This window comes from Copadichromis virginalis, linkage group LG3 (assembly GCF_057382275.1).
Source record: "Copadichromis virginalis isolate Kocher_CV1m ecotype Utaka linkage group LG3, C_Virginalis_male_GT1.1, whole genome shotgun sequence".
Lineage (NCBI taxonomy): Eukaryota > Metazoa > Chordata > Actinopteri > Cichliformes > Cichlidae > Copadichromis > Copadichromis virginalis.
In genome coordinates this window covers 1,769,516-1,781,554 of record NC_140620.1, presented here as the reverse complement: position 1 = coordinate 1,781,554, position 12,039 = coordinate 1,769,516, and the positions used below count along the sequence as shown (strand labels likewise).

The 12,039-nt window shown below is 44.2% G+C and overlaps 1 protein-coding gene across 1 annotated transcript; it reads left to right on the top strand.

The window, feature by feature from the left end:
- Positions 1-3,723: 3,723 nt before the first annotated feature.
- On the top strand, positions 3,724-11,706 carry LOC146712252 (uncharacterized). The gene is made up of 9 exons (XM_085452623.1): positions 3,724-3,778; positions 8,174-8,215; positions 8,435-8,704; positions 8,779-9,012; positions 9,095-9,316; positions 9,645-9,713; positions 9,870-9,899; positions 9,983-10,024; positions 10,889-11,706. The coding sequence occupies exons 1-9, from the start codon at positions 3,724-3,726 to the stop codon at positions 11,110-11,112; spliced, it is 1,188 nt and encodes a 395-aa protein (XP_085308749.1). The 3' UTR covers positions 11,113-11,706.
- Positions 11,707-12,039: the final 333 nt, after the last annotated feature.

The following is a 12,039-nucleotide window of genomic DNA, read 5'->3' as shown; positions in this document are numbered from 1 at the left end:
TCTCCCCTCCCTCTCCTGTTGCTACTTCAATCATGAAACTGATCAGTGATCAGCTGATCGTCTCTCTTGTTTGTTTATCGCCCACTTTGTGCCAGAAAGAGGAAACCAGCAGATGTCGCGCTAAACAACAGCAGCACGTTTAAGCTTGATCAGCTGTTGTTAGAATGTATTTAATATTACTTTCTAGTATCAGCTGATGTTTGCTGGAGCCACAGCTGTAAAGCTGCTGGTCATGATGTCTGTTTGGATATGTGGTGAGAGGGAAACATGAAACCAGGAGATGTCCTTACTGAACCATCAGAGCTGAACAGGTGATGGAGAAACAGGTTTACCTTTTAGGTCACATGGATGAGTTGAAGTTATGAACTGTTTCTGAGAGACAAATAACACCAGGATCCTTTTCTAAGCAGCTGACAGCTGGTAACTGTGCAGGGGCGGGTCTAGGAAAGTTTTGCCAGGGGGCCAGGTAGGGCATTAACAGGGAGAGGGGGGCACAAAGAAATACTTTCTTATTCTCATTTAAAATGTCTAGTTTTTATTAAATAATTATCTAAATCTTACAACCAAAGTTTTTATCTGATGTAAAATGTATAGAAATCATACATATACAAGACTGTACATCACTGTCACAACAGGGTTTGTTTTCATTCAAAGTCTTTATGGCTTTAATACCTGGTGGGTCAGTCTGTAGTAAAAATGCCCAATTTTTTTGTCCCAGTCCAGCCCTGCAGGTTAATACTGGCAGTGTCACCATGCCAGCTGAATGTATTTCATCATCAGCCAGTGTTGTTCTTTATCAATATTACCAAAGTTTACCATAAGGCAGCATAGAAAGTATTTACTTGCTTTCAGGTTTTATTCAAATGTTAGTCTTTTCAGTTGTTTCTCCACTTTTTTCCTGTTTCAAAATCAAACACCAGATTGTGAGAAGATTATCTTCTTTTTTTAACAGGCAGAGAAAGTTTTGCATTGGCTAATTTGTCAATTGTTTGTTACAGATGTTCATATTTTAATATTCAAAAATGTTTTTGCCCAAAACATATGTGCACTATATGTCAGTAAAACTACTATGCAAATATTGATGTCCTTGAATGCTGAGTAAACACTGACAAAGCACTGATTGTATCTCTTGTACTTTATCAACGCAGTATCTAAAAACTTTGCACCGTAGTGGTTAAAATCTCATTCTAATAAGAGTTAAAAGTGCATTTGGTTATTAGGTTTACAGGGTTATTGAATTATGGTTAACGGTTGGTAGAATTCTTTTTAACATTATCTGCCAATTACATCTGCCACCCTTCTCCAAATCTGTGCCCCTACCTGGCCCCCCCAACAAAAATTTCTAGACACGCCACTGCTCTGAACACACAGTGAACCTGGTGTTCTTGGAGGCTAAATGTGTGGGGCTGTGCTGACAGGAGGCTGTGGGCAGTGTGCATGGTGGGGATGTCTGCAGTTCTCTTGAAGCGGGGAGTTCCTCTGCTAATGAGATGTCCATGTTATCTGTATTTGTCCCATTACCTTTGTAGTTGGTGATGTGTTTCAGGCCCTCCCATACCCTTCTGGAGTCGTATTCAGAGAGGAGATCTGATAACTTGTTTGAATAGTCCAGTTTTGCTGCTCTTGCTCTGCTGTACATGTCCTGGTCCCCAGATTTGTATGTACAGGGTGGGCCGTTTCTATGGATACACCGTAATAACATGGGAATGGTTGGTGATGTTAAAGTCCTGTTTGTGGCACATTAGTATATGTGAGGGGGCAAACTCCTCAAGATGGGTGGTGACCATGGTGGCCATTTAGAAGTCGGCCATCTTGGATACAACTTTTGTTTTTTCAATAGGAAGAGGGCCATGTGACACATCAAACTTATTGGTAATGTCACAAGAACAACAATGGTGTGCTTGGTTTCAACGTAACTTTATTCTTTCATGAGTTATTTACAAGTTTCTGACCACTTATAAAATGTGTTCAATGTGCTGCCCATTGTGTTGGATTGTCAATGCAACCCTCTTCTCCCACTCTTCACACACTGATAATAACACCGCAGGAGAAATGCCAGCACAGGCATCCAGTATCTGTAGTTTCAGGTGCTGCACATCTCGTATCTTCACATCATAGGCAATTGCCTTCAGATGACCCCAAAGATAAAAGTCTAAGGGGGTCAGATCGGGAGACCTTGGGGGCCATTCAACTGGCCCACGATGACCAATCCACTTTCCAGGAAACTGATCATCTAGGAATGCTTGGACCTGCACCCATAATGTGGTGGTGCACCATCTTGCTGGAAAAACTCAGGGAACGTGCCAGCTTCAGTGCAGAAAGAGGGAAACACATCATCATGTAGCAATTTCAAATATCCAGTGGCCTTGAGGTTTCCATTGATAAAGAATGGACCCACTATCGTTGTCCCCATATACCACACCAAACCATCACTTTGTTGTTCCAACAGTCTTGGAGGGATCCATCCAATGTGGGTTAGTGTCAGACCAATAGCAGTGGTTTTGTTTGTTAACTTCACCATTCACATAAAAGTTTGCCTCATCACTGAACAAAATCTTCTGCGTGATCTGAGGGTCCTGTTCCAGTTTTTGTTTTGTCCATTCTGCAAATTCTGTGCACCGATCTGGGTCATCCTCGTTGAGATGCTGCAGCAGCTGGAGTTTGTAAGGGTGCCATTTGTGAGTAGCTAATATCCGCCGAAGGGATGTTCGACTAATGCCACTCTCCAGTGACATGCGGCGAGTGCTACGCTGTGGGCTCTTGCTGAATGAAGCTAGGACAGCCACTGATGTTTCTTCATTAGTGACACTTTTCTTGCGTCCACATTTTGGCAAATCCAACACTGAACCAGTTTCACGAAACTTAGCAAGCAGTTTGCTGACTGTAGCATGGAGATGGGTGGTCTCGTAGGGTGTCTGCATTGAAATCTGCTGCAATGACCCAGTTACAATTTTGATCCGCTCCTCACGTGTTAACCTCTTCGACGTGTCAATGGCTGTGAACAAAGAGAAACTTGTAAATAACTCATGAAAGAATAAAGTTATGTTGAAACCAAGCACACCATTGTTGTTCTTGTGACATTACCAATAAGTGTGATGTGTCACATGGTCCTCTTCTTATTGAAAAAACAAAAGTTGTATCCAAGATGGCCGACTTCTAAATGGCCACCATGGTCACCGCCCATCTTGAGGAGTTTGCCTCCTCACATATACTAATGTGCCACAAACAGGACTTTAATATCACCAACCATTCCCATGTTATTACGGTGTATCCATATAAATGGCCCACCCTGTAGAGTTGTGTGCCTTTGACATGCCTGAAGGTTACTTGTCATCCAGGGTTTACGGTTTGTCGCACACGCTTTTCCGTGGTGACAGTGTCCATGCAGTGTTTGATGTAACCCAGCACTGCGGTTGTGTGAGTCTCTAGGTCATCCTGTTCAGATACACTCTGTGCGCAAAACAGTCCTGCAGCTGAGCTTCCTCAGAAAAGGTGTTAATGGTTCTGATGGTGGGCTTTGTCCTTTTCCTGAGTGTGTGTGCTGGGACAATGATGAACTTTAGCTTGGTACATGATAACTACAGGCTGCGGCGCAGTAAAGTAAGCCCCGCCCTCACCAACCACACAGTGTGGCCACATGGAGCTCAGCCAGTGAAACACTTCATGTGTTAAACTTGTTAAAGGGGAAGTGATGAAGCTGAAGGCGTCTCTCTGCTCAGACTGATGTTCAGTCGTCATCCAGACACCATGAAGACTCCGTGTGTCTCTCTGCTCCTCGGTGAGTCAAACTCAGAGCTGCTGCTCATTTATTCATCAGCATTAAACTGAAGGGAACCTCTGCTACACACAGCCGGGAATGTGGGGAACTGTGATGCAGGACAGAGACACAGACACTAAATCCACACTGTGAAATCTCATCAGCTCCCAGAACTAAAAAACACTAATAAAACTTGTTGCCTCAAACAAACTGAGTAAAGCTTAAGATGACTATATTAGGACAACTTATTAATTAAGTGTAGAGTTCTAAGAATAACTTGATGATTCTGACTGTGTAACACTGATTGTTCACCCACTGACAAACATGAAGTTCTGCTACATCAAAAAACAACTTGTAGTAACTTATATTAATATAACACTGTAAGCAAATGTGATCCAAAGAGAATAATTAACAACACTTCTTGTAATGGTGTTTAAATCAGCACAACTTTTATTTTGAAATGTAAAACAATATATCAGCCAACATCCTGGACACTGTTCTGCTGAACAACAACAGTTATGCTGTCATCACTGTTAATGTTACAATGAAACAACGTCTCAGATTTAATTATTCTTATTATTAGTTTATTATTATTAGTTTAGGCTTTCCACAACTTTATTTGTAGTTACATTACTTCTATAATCAAAATAAAATGTAGATCAAACAACACATTTGTTTTACATTCAAACACAGGAGCTGGTATGTTGTAATGTTTTAAGGAGGCTTGTTTCCAGTCCAGGCATCACTGCCTGAATGACTGTCATGGATCCAGGTGATCAGAATGTAAGTGCAGCAGAAAGTCTTAACTTCCCTTCAGTACAGTGGCAGTGGATGTGGGTTGGAGATGCAATGACCTTCGACCTGCAGGTCACTGACCAACCATCTGTGACGGAGGACTCATCTCTCCTGGTGTCCTGCAAGCAAACAATCAGATTCTTTAGAACAACAACTTATTTGCTTTCTTAAAACATGTTTTCCAGCATTTGCTATGGAACAGACCTCGGTTTAGACTCAATCTCAGGCTCCCTCCCCACCAGAGAGGTGACATTCACTGATAGCTCTGACCACCAGCTGACACACAATAATGTCATGAAAGCATCATTTTTAAAAGGGCTCTGCAAACATGGGCAATAACTTATTCTGGTGATCTGCAGAATAATTTGGGCACAAAACAAATGTCACTGTTCAAAAAGTTGCAGACTTCACTATATACAGTGCAGACAGTGTGGACCCTCTAAACTAAGTCTGTGGGATATGATCTTTGAATGAATGCAGACCAAACTGTCGTTGTATTTACTTACACAGCATGTCTTGTAGGATTAACTGGAGTCATCAGCAACAGCACAGAGCAGTCACATCTCAGGTCTAATAACAGAAGACAGGAAACTAAAGCATAAAGGAAACAGCAAGTAAAGCAGTTTGATCTAAAGTATGATTAAAGTTCAGCCTGATTAATATAAATGTGACAGCTACTAATATATTGTGGGAAGTAAACTGTAACCAAAATCCTTCCCACTCAGCTGATGTCTTTCTGTCCAACAGCTGCTCTTCTAGACTTGTAAGAGTTTGATGTGATGTGAAAAGCTGCCACAAAGAATTAAAATAAATACAGAGGTTAAGAAGATGCAGTTCATATGTTGTAAAAGTGGGTTGAAAACAAGCCCCGCCCCTAACAGCTGGGCTCTTATCTGGTATCTGCTCACGTTTCTATTTCAAACAATCAACAGAAAACTTGACTGAGAGATTTTATATGTTTTTAAAGCTGTGGCTTAATTTTTAAGTAACATGAGCCCAGAGGCAGCAGCAACGCTAGGCTAACACTAGCTAGCTAGCAAGTTCATAAACCTGGTGCTAAACTGAGAGAAGGCACAAAAACAGTTTGAATAAGAGTAAAGATTTACTCACTGAGTCAGTGTATCAGGTAAAGATCCACAGCAATGCCAACAATGATCTCTTGAGCTGAAGCGTCTCCAGGTTTGCTCAACATATTCCAGAAAAAAATGGCGACACCATGAACACGCGGACTGATCTGTGAGAGGAGGACGGTGGTGACGTGGCATTTTCAAACCATATAGTCAAAACTTCCAGCTTACTGAGTTTTTCTAATTTAAGACAACTCAAATAAACTGATCAGCTCTTTGAATAAAAAGTACTGGTAACTTACGTAACCTGAGATCTAATAACAAGCTGATGAAAATTGAGTTCAGTCTACTTAATGTTTACCATCGTTTAATAACAGTTTACAAAAACAATACCAGCAGGGGCCCGTTCTTCGTACGTCGCTTACTACATCCAAGATCAAATGACACATCCAAGACCAAACCATCGCGCTAACCATGAGCGGTTATTCGTCTGTAGCAATAACAAAGTATAACATAAATTATTCAGTAGCAATTACACAAGAATATCCAGTAATGTCCCTGCCTACAATTAAACACATTCACTTACTGAAAATCATCTGCTGTGGCAAACGGCTGCAAGCCTTTGACCACAAACTGAGTCACTGCTCGGTGACGTTCGTCTGTCCTGCCTGAAAGGAGACGCTACCGGTAGACTGCAGCGAGAGCTGCCAGCATCTGAGCCAGACTCTGTCTCATCATGGTCACTAAATGCACAGTGATGGCAGGTCTTGTAATAAGGCAGATCGCGCTAACATAATATGCACTGTTAGTTGATTATTTACCTGCTGCATTAACGGGAGAGGACGTGCAAACGTTACCGCTGCTGCTGGGTTGAGATTCACGAGTCCGGAGCAGAATTAAAAACACGACATTCATTTAAGGTCATCGCGTGTTTTGTGAGCAAATGGTTTTGTATATTCGTAGTGTTTCCTCCCTTAAATGAAATATCTACTTTGCAAGTACTGCAAGTTGCCCTGCTGTCATCCGTTCTTGTCAGAATCAGAATCAGAATCAGAAAGGGTTTTATTGCCAAATGTTGAGCAGGTTTACAACATTAGGAAATTGCTGTGGTGCTTCAGTGCAAACATAGTGTCATAAATAGCACTTAAATAGACATGAAAAAATAAAAGTAAGAATAAGAATTAAAAGTGCTGCGTAGAAAGATATGTGCATGAGATATACGTGAGATATATACATGAGAATAAGAATTAAGAGTGCTACGTAGATAGATATATACATGAGTGCAGGTGGTGATCAGTGCCAAACATGGAATGATGCAGTGACACAGCGTAGGGTCATGTGTTAGTGGTGGGGACAGTCATGTGGTTATTGTTCATGTGTCCAACAGCAGAGGGGAAGAAACTGTTCTTATGGCGAGAGGTTCTGGTGCGAATGGACCGGAGCCTCCTGCCTGAGGGGAGCAGGTCAAACAGACTGTGTCCAGGGTGAGAAGGGTCAGCTGAGATCCGAGCTGCACGCCGCAGTGTCCTGGAGGTGTACAGGTCCTGCAGAGATGGGAGTCTGCAGCCAATCACCTTCTCAGCAGAGCGCACAACACGCTGCAGTCTCTGTTTGTCCCTGATAGTGGCTCCAGCGTACCACACGGTGATGGAGGAGGTGAGGATGGACTCGATGATTGCAGTGTAGAATTGCATCATCGTCCGTGTTGGCAGGTTGTAAAGTATAACCAAACTTTTGAGCATTTGAGCCGCTTACGCGTCGTGTTTCCTGCCAGGTAAATGACGCTCCGCAACGTGGTGACGTCATTCGGGGCGACTGGAATCGATAAGGGAATCGTTTGCAAAAATGGCAAACGATTCCAAGGAATTGAAACAGTGGGAACCGGCTCTCAACAAGAACCGGTTTTCGATACCCATCCCTATGTGTGTGTGTGTGTGTGTGTGTGCGTGCGTGTGCGTGCGTGCGTGTGTGTGCGTGTGTGTATGTGTAATGACCATGTAAACCAGGTGTATTAAACTATAGTTTAAAGAGGTCGTGTCAGAGACGATGTCTTGAAGTCCAGAGGATAAACATAAATACACAGATGCAGATGCAACATAGCAGTAAACACACATGTAAGACTGTTCATATGCATGATGCTCCATTTCAACATAACACAATGTGATGCATGTTCAAAGGGAGATAAATAAAAAGAGAAAGAACTTGAACTTCCTCTTTTCTGTTTCACACACTGACTGTGTCTCAGTTATACTGGTAACACATCTCAACCACAGTTTCCACTCTCCTGTGCTTTTGCACGTCTCTGCTCTGTGAGTAAACTGAGCTCTAGCTTGTGCTGCCAGGATTTTAACCCTGGCTGACTCTGAGCCTCACACACATGTGGAGGAGCTCACTGATGAGCTGGGAACCACATTTAGCTGTGATTATGTTGAGTGTGGAGAAAAGTGCTTTAGTGTGTGGAGCCAAACATGGTGACGATGCTCAGAGTCAAAGCTGAGAAACTCTGCCTGCTTGTGACCTCTGACCTTTAGTGACCTCTGTCCTCCTGTTGCAGGTGTGTGTGTGCTGCTGCTGTCTGCACCGACTGTTTCTGCAGGTGAGTAGATGGAAGTTAAACAATCAGTGAGACTCCAACAAGAACACAAATACACTTAGTGTGTGTGTGTGTGTGTGTGTGTGTGTGTGCGTGCGTGCGTGCGCGTGTGTGTGTGTGTGTGTGTGTGTGTGTGTGTGTGTGTGCGTGCGTGCGTGTGTGTGTGTGTGTCTGTGTGTGTGTGTGTGTGTGTGCGTGCGTGTGTGTGTGTGTGTCCTCCAGTGTCTCTGTCTGTCAGTCCAAACCTTCAGCAGGTCTTCAGAGGATCTCCTTCAGTGTATCTGAGTTGTGTTGATGATGGACAGACAGCTGAAGGATGGACAGTGAAGAGGACCAGAGGAGGACCCACTGAGGACTGTGGAGGCTTTGGGAGGCTTCTTGGTTCCTACTGTGTTGTGGATCTTTCTGCTCCCAGTGAAACCTTCTGGTGTGAGGACTCCTCTGGACAGCAGAGTGACAACGTCTCCTTCAGTGTCCAATCAGACACTAAAGGTGAGATGTTCCAGCTGTGTCTCTGTCTCTGTGTGACTCTGCTCTCATTAACTCTGTTTGTCTCTGATGGTCAGATAAAGCTGTCATCCTGGAGGTCCCTGCACTTCCTGTGAGGACAGGAAGTGATGTCATTCTGCGCTGCAGACAGAGGAATGGTGCCACAGTCAGAGCTTATTTCTTCATCAAAGGAAGTTATGTTGGTCATAAACCAGAGCACATCATCACTAACATCACGCAGGCTGATGAAGGTCTCTACTGTTTTACTGATCAGGGTGGAAAGTCTCCTCAGAGCTCTCTGAGGGTCAGAGGTCAGAACACTGACATCACTTCCTGTTTAAAAAATGATGTAACATTGTGACCTGATAATAAACTGACTCTTCTCTCCTCCAGATCCTCCCAAAATCATCCATCCTCCCCCTCCTCACTGTCCTCCTCCTCCAAGCACCTCCACAAACTTTGCTCCTCCTGTAAAAACTGCTCTTACATGTCCTCCCTGTACTTCTCCTCCTCCTCCTCCCTCTCTCCTGGTCCCAGTTGTAGCAGGTCTGGTCTCCGTGGTTCTCCTGGTTCTGGTTCTGGGTGGAGTCCTGTTCCTCTTCTGTAAACTAAAAGGTGATAAACCTGCACAGAAGTAAAAGTCCTGTTCCTTTATCGCTTAAAGCTGACGAGAGCAGCCGCGCTCCCGTCAACTCTTTTAAAACCTGCTGCAGGACGAGTTGGAACAATAATGTTTGTGCGTCTGAAAACAGAGGAGTTGTGTTTACACATCACACATTCAGCTGGTCCCAGGTTTCCTTCCACTCATGTGTCTGCAGGAACAACAAGTTCACAGCACTTCCTACTGTCTGACAAACACCATCACGCTGTCAGCACGAACCATCACATGAGTTCGATGTGCACCATTACTCCTCCTGTGCTGATGTTGCTCTGTGTGATGCAGGAGGTCGGGGAGCAGAGCTGTGGAGCTGTGGAGGTGACGGCTGTCTGAGACGGAGCGTCTGCCTCTGCTGTGAGTCTCCTTCATGTTCCTCCACATGTATTATCTGTGTTTCCACCACTGGAGGGCGCTGTGGGTTATTGATGTGTGGGAACAGCCAATCACTGCAGGCTGAATGCTTCTCTTTGGTCATGTGACCATTTGATCTCTGATCAGTGCGTTCTTCAGTTTCAGGCCTGTTTCTGCTGACTGCTGCAGGTGAGCTGATGTTCCTACACCTGTCTGTCCTCATCATGACCTCTGACCTTTGGTGACCTTTAGTGACCTCTGTCCTGTTGCAGGTGTGTGTGTGCTGCTGCTGTCTGCTCTGACCGTTTCTACAGGTGAGTTGAAGGTAACAGGAACTCTGAGGTGATGTAGGTGCTCTGTGGTGGCTGCTCCATCATCATGTCTAACAATCCTCGGTCAGCCTCTTCTTCTTCTTCTCTCCTTTATCTGACTTAATGTTGACAGCTGATAAATAAAGCTTCAGCTCCTCTGTTCAGGTTTTCATGCTAACAGTAAGAGCTGCTGTTTTTAATGTTTCACTGCTGTTTGAACAACTTTTAAACTTTGTGACTTTTTGACACCACGTCATTCTGAACTTCTGAGAGACCTTTTTAGAGAAAACGATGTGTGTTATGGCACAAAGCTGGTCTGCTCCTTTGTTCAGGGTCTGACTGGGGTGTTGGTTCTGATTCTGAACACATTAAAAGGCTCCATCAGCTTCTGGAGTCACAGCCGCTCTTCTTTTTCTTGAGCCTGGACTTTTTGCAGCAGTTTGTGGGATCTTCAAGAGTCACAGGCTGCAAATTTGTCCATGATGACGAGTCATGTGTTTCTAGCAGCAGGGTCTGAAACTGCAGTATGAGGTTCTGAGACCAGCTAGAAACATGAGAAACAAGCACAGAGGACTGCAGACGACAGGAAGTTATAAAACTAAATCAGACTCAGGGTTAGCTAACACGTCTAAGGAGGCTGGAAGGAAACTTCTTGTCTGCAGGAGGACACTTCCACCTCCTGAGGGTGGAAGAAAAAAGGAGACTTCTGAAAGTTTGGTGAAGACGGTTCAGCTCAGATCCTCCAACATGACTGAGCATCACTCAACATCCTCAGAGCACAGACGACTTAAAATCAGACAAAACAGGCTACCCTGACCTCCTCTGTGTCCTCCTCCTGACTCCCCTCTCTGTGTCCTCCTCTTTCAGCTCCTCCTCCCTGTGAGTCTGTGCTCAGACTCGTCTGCCATCTAGTGGTCTTCTGTCCGTACTGCATCTCCACTGGTCTGCTGCTGTCCATGTGCTGCAGCAGGAAGACACCGAACAAACCAGCCGTCTCCATGGAGATGAGCCAGTGTGATGGAGGAGGTCAGGGACTGGCTGAAGATGGTGATGATGTCACTGCTGATGTCACCACTGAGCATGCCTTCTGAGCTGCAGACTGACAGCATCTGCAGTATTTCTGTATCTTGGTTCCTCTTTTGCTGTGTTGGAGAAAAGTTCTAGTGTTTGCTGTCAGTATGTCTTAGTTAGGTTTGAGTTTATCGCTTCATCCCTGTTTCCTGTGTAAGTCTGTCCTCTGTGCATGTCTCTTAAGTCATGTGTCCTCTGTCTGTATTGTGCCTCCTGTACATTCTCCCAGTGCATCATGTGCGTCTCCTCCCGTTGTCCTCCAAGTTCGTCTAGTTCTTCCCTCCCGTCTCCTGTGTCATATTGTGTGAATTAGTGTTTCCTGTTTTACTTTGACAGTGTCACGTCCTGTGTTCAGTGTGTATAGCTTTGCTTCCTGTGTGTCGTCAGGTCCACTCTCCCTAATTACCCTTGTGTGCTTATGTTGTGTCTGTTTTCCTCTGTCAGGTTGCCTGTTTCCTGTGTCTCTCACGTCATGGTCTAGTTCATCCTGGTCTCATGTTCCAGTTTTCCTTGTTTTTTGCTTTATTTTCCCCAGTTTAGTCAGTGAGTCCAGTCCTGGTTTCACATTTTATGTATGTCAACATTTCCAGCCTCAATAAATGACTCTCCTTCGTTCAACCTCACTCTCGCCTCAGTTGTCTACATTTGGCTCCTCCTCTTCTCTCCACATGATGTGTTGTTGCCGATTGTGACGCCGTGGAGCTCTGATGTGTAAGTCAGTAAGTTTACCTCAGCATACGAGGTGAAAAACTAACTTCATCGTCTTTAAATTTGTTACTGAGGTCTGGACGATGAACACACCCCTGTAAACCCTCCCACTGATACTACACTGATACATATTACCCAAATGGTCACTGCTAAATAAACACACTGTGTGTTGAACCAAAATCATACATGTTTCCATGAAAAATGTCCTGATGCACGCTCAGTGATCCAGGTAAGGAGAT

Coding starts and splice junctions, on each gene's coding strand:
- LOC146712252 (XM_085452623.1), top strand. CDS start 3,724: ATGTTCAGTCGTCATCCAGACACCATGAAGACTCCGTGTGTCTCTCTG. Junction 8,216..8,434: donor TGCACCGACTGTTTCTGCAG/GTGAGTAGATGG, acceptor TGTGTCCTCCAG/TGTCTCTGTCTGTCAGTCCA. Junction 9,714..9,869: donor ACGGAGCGTCTGCCTCTGCT/GTGAGTCTCCTT, acceptor TGCGTTCTTCAG/TTTCAGGCCTGTTTCTGCTG.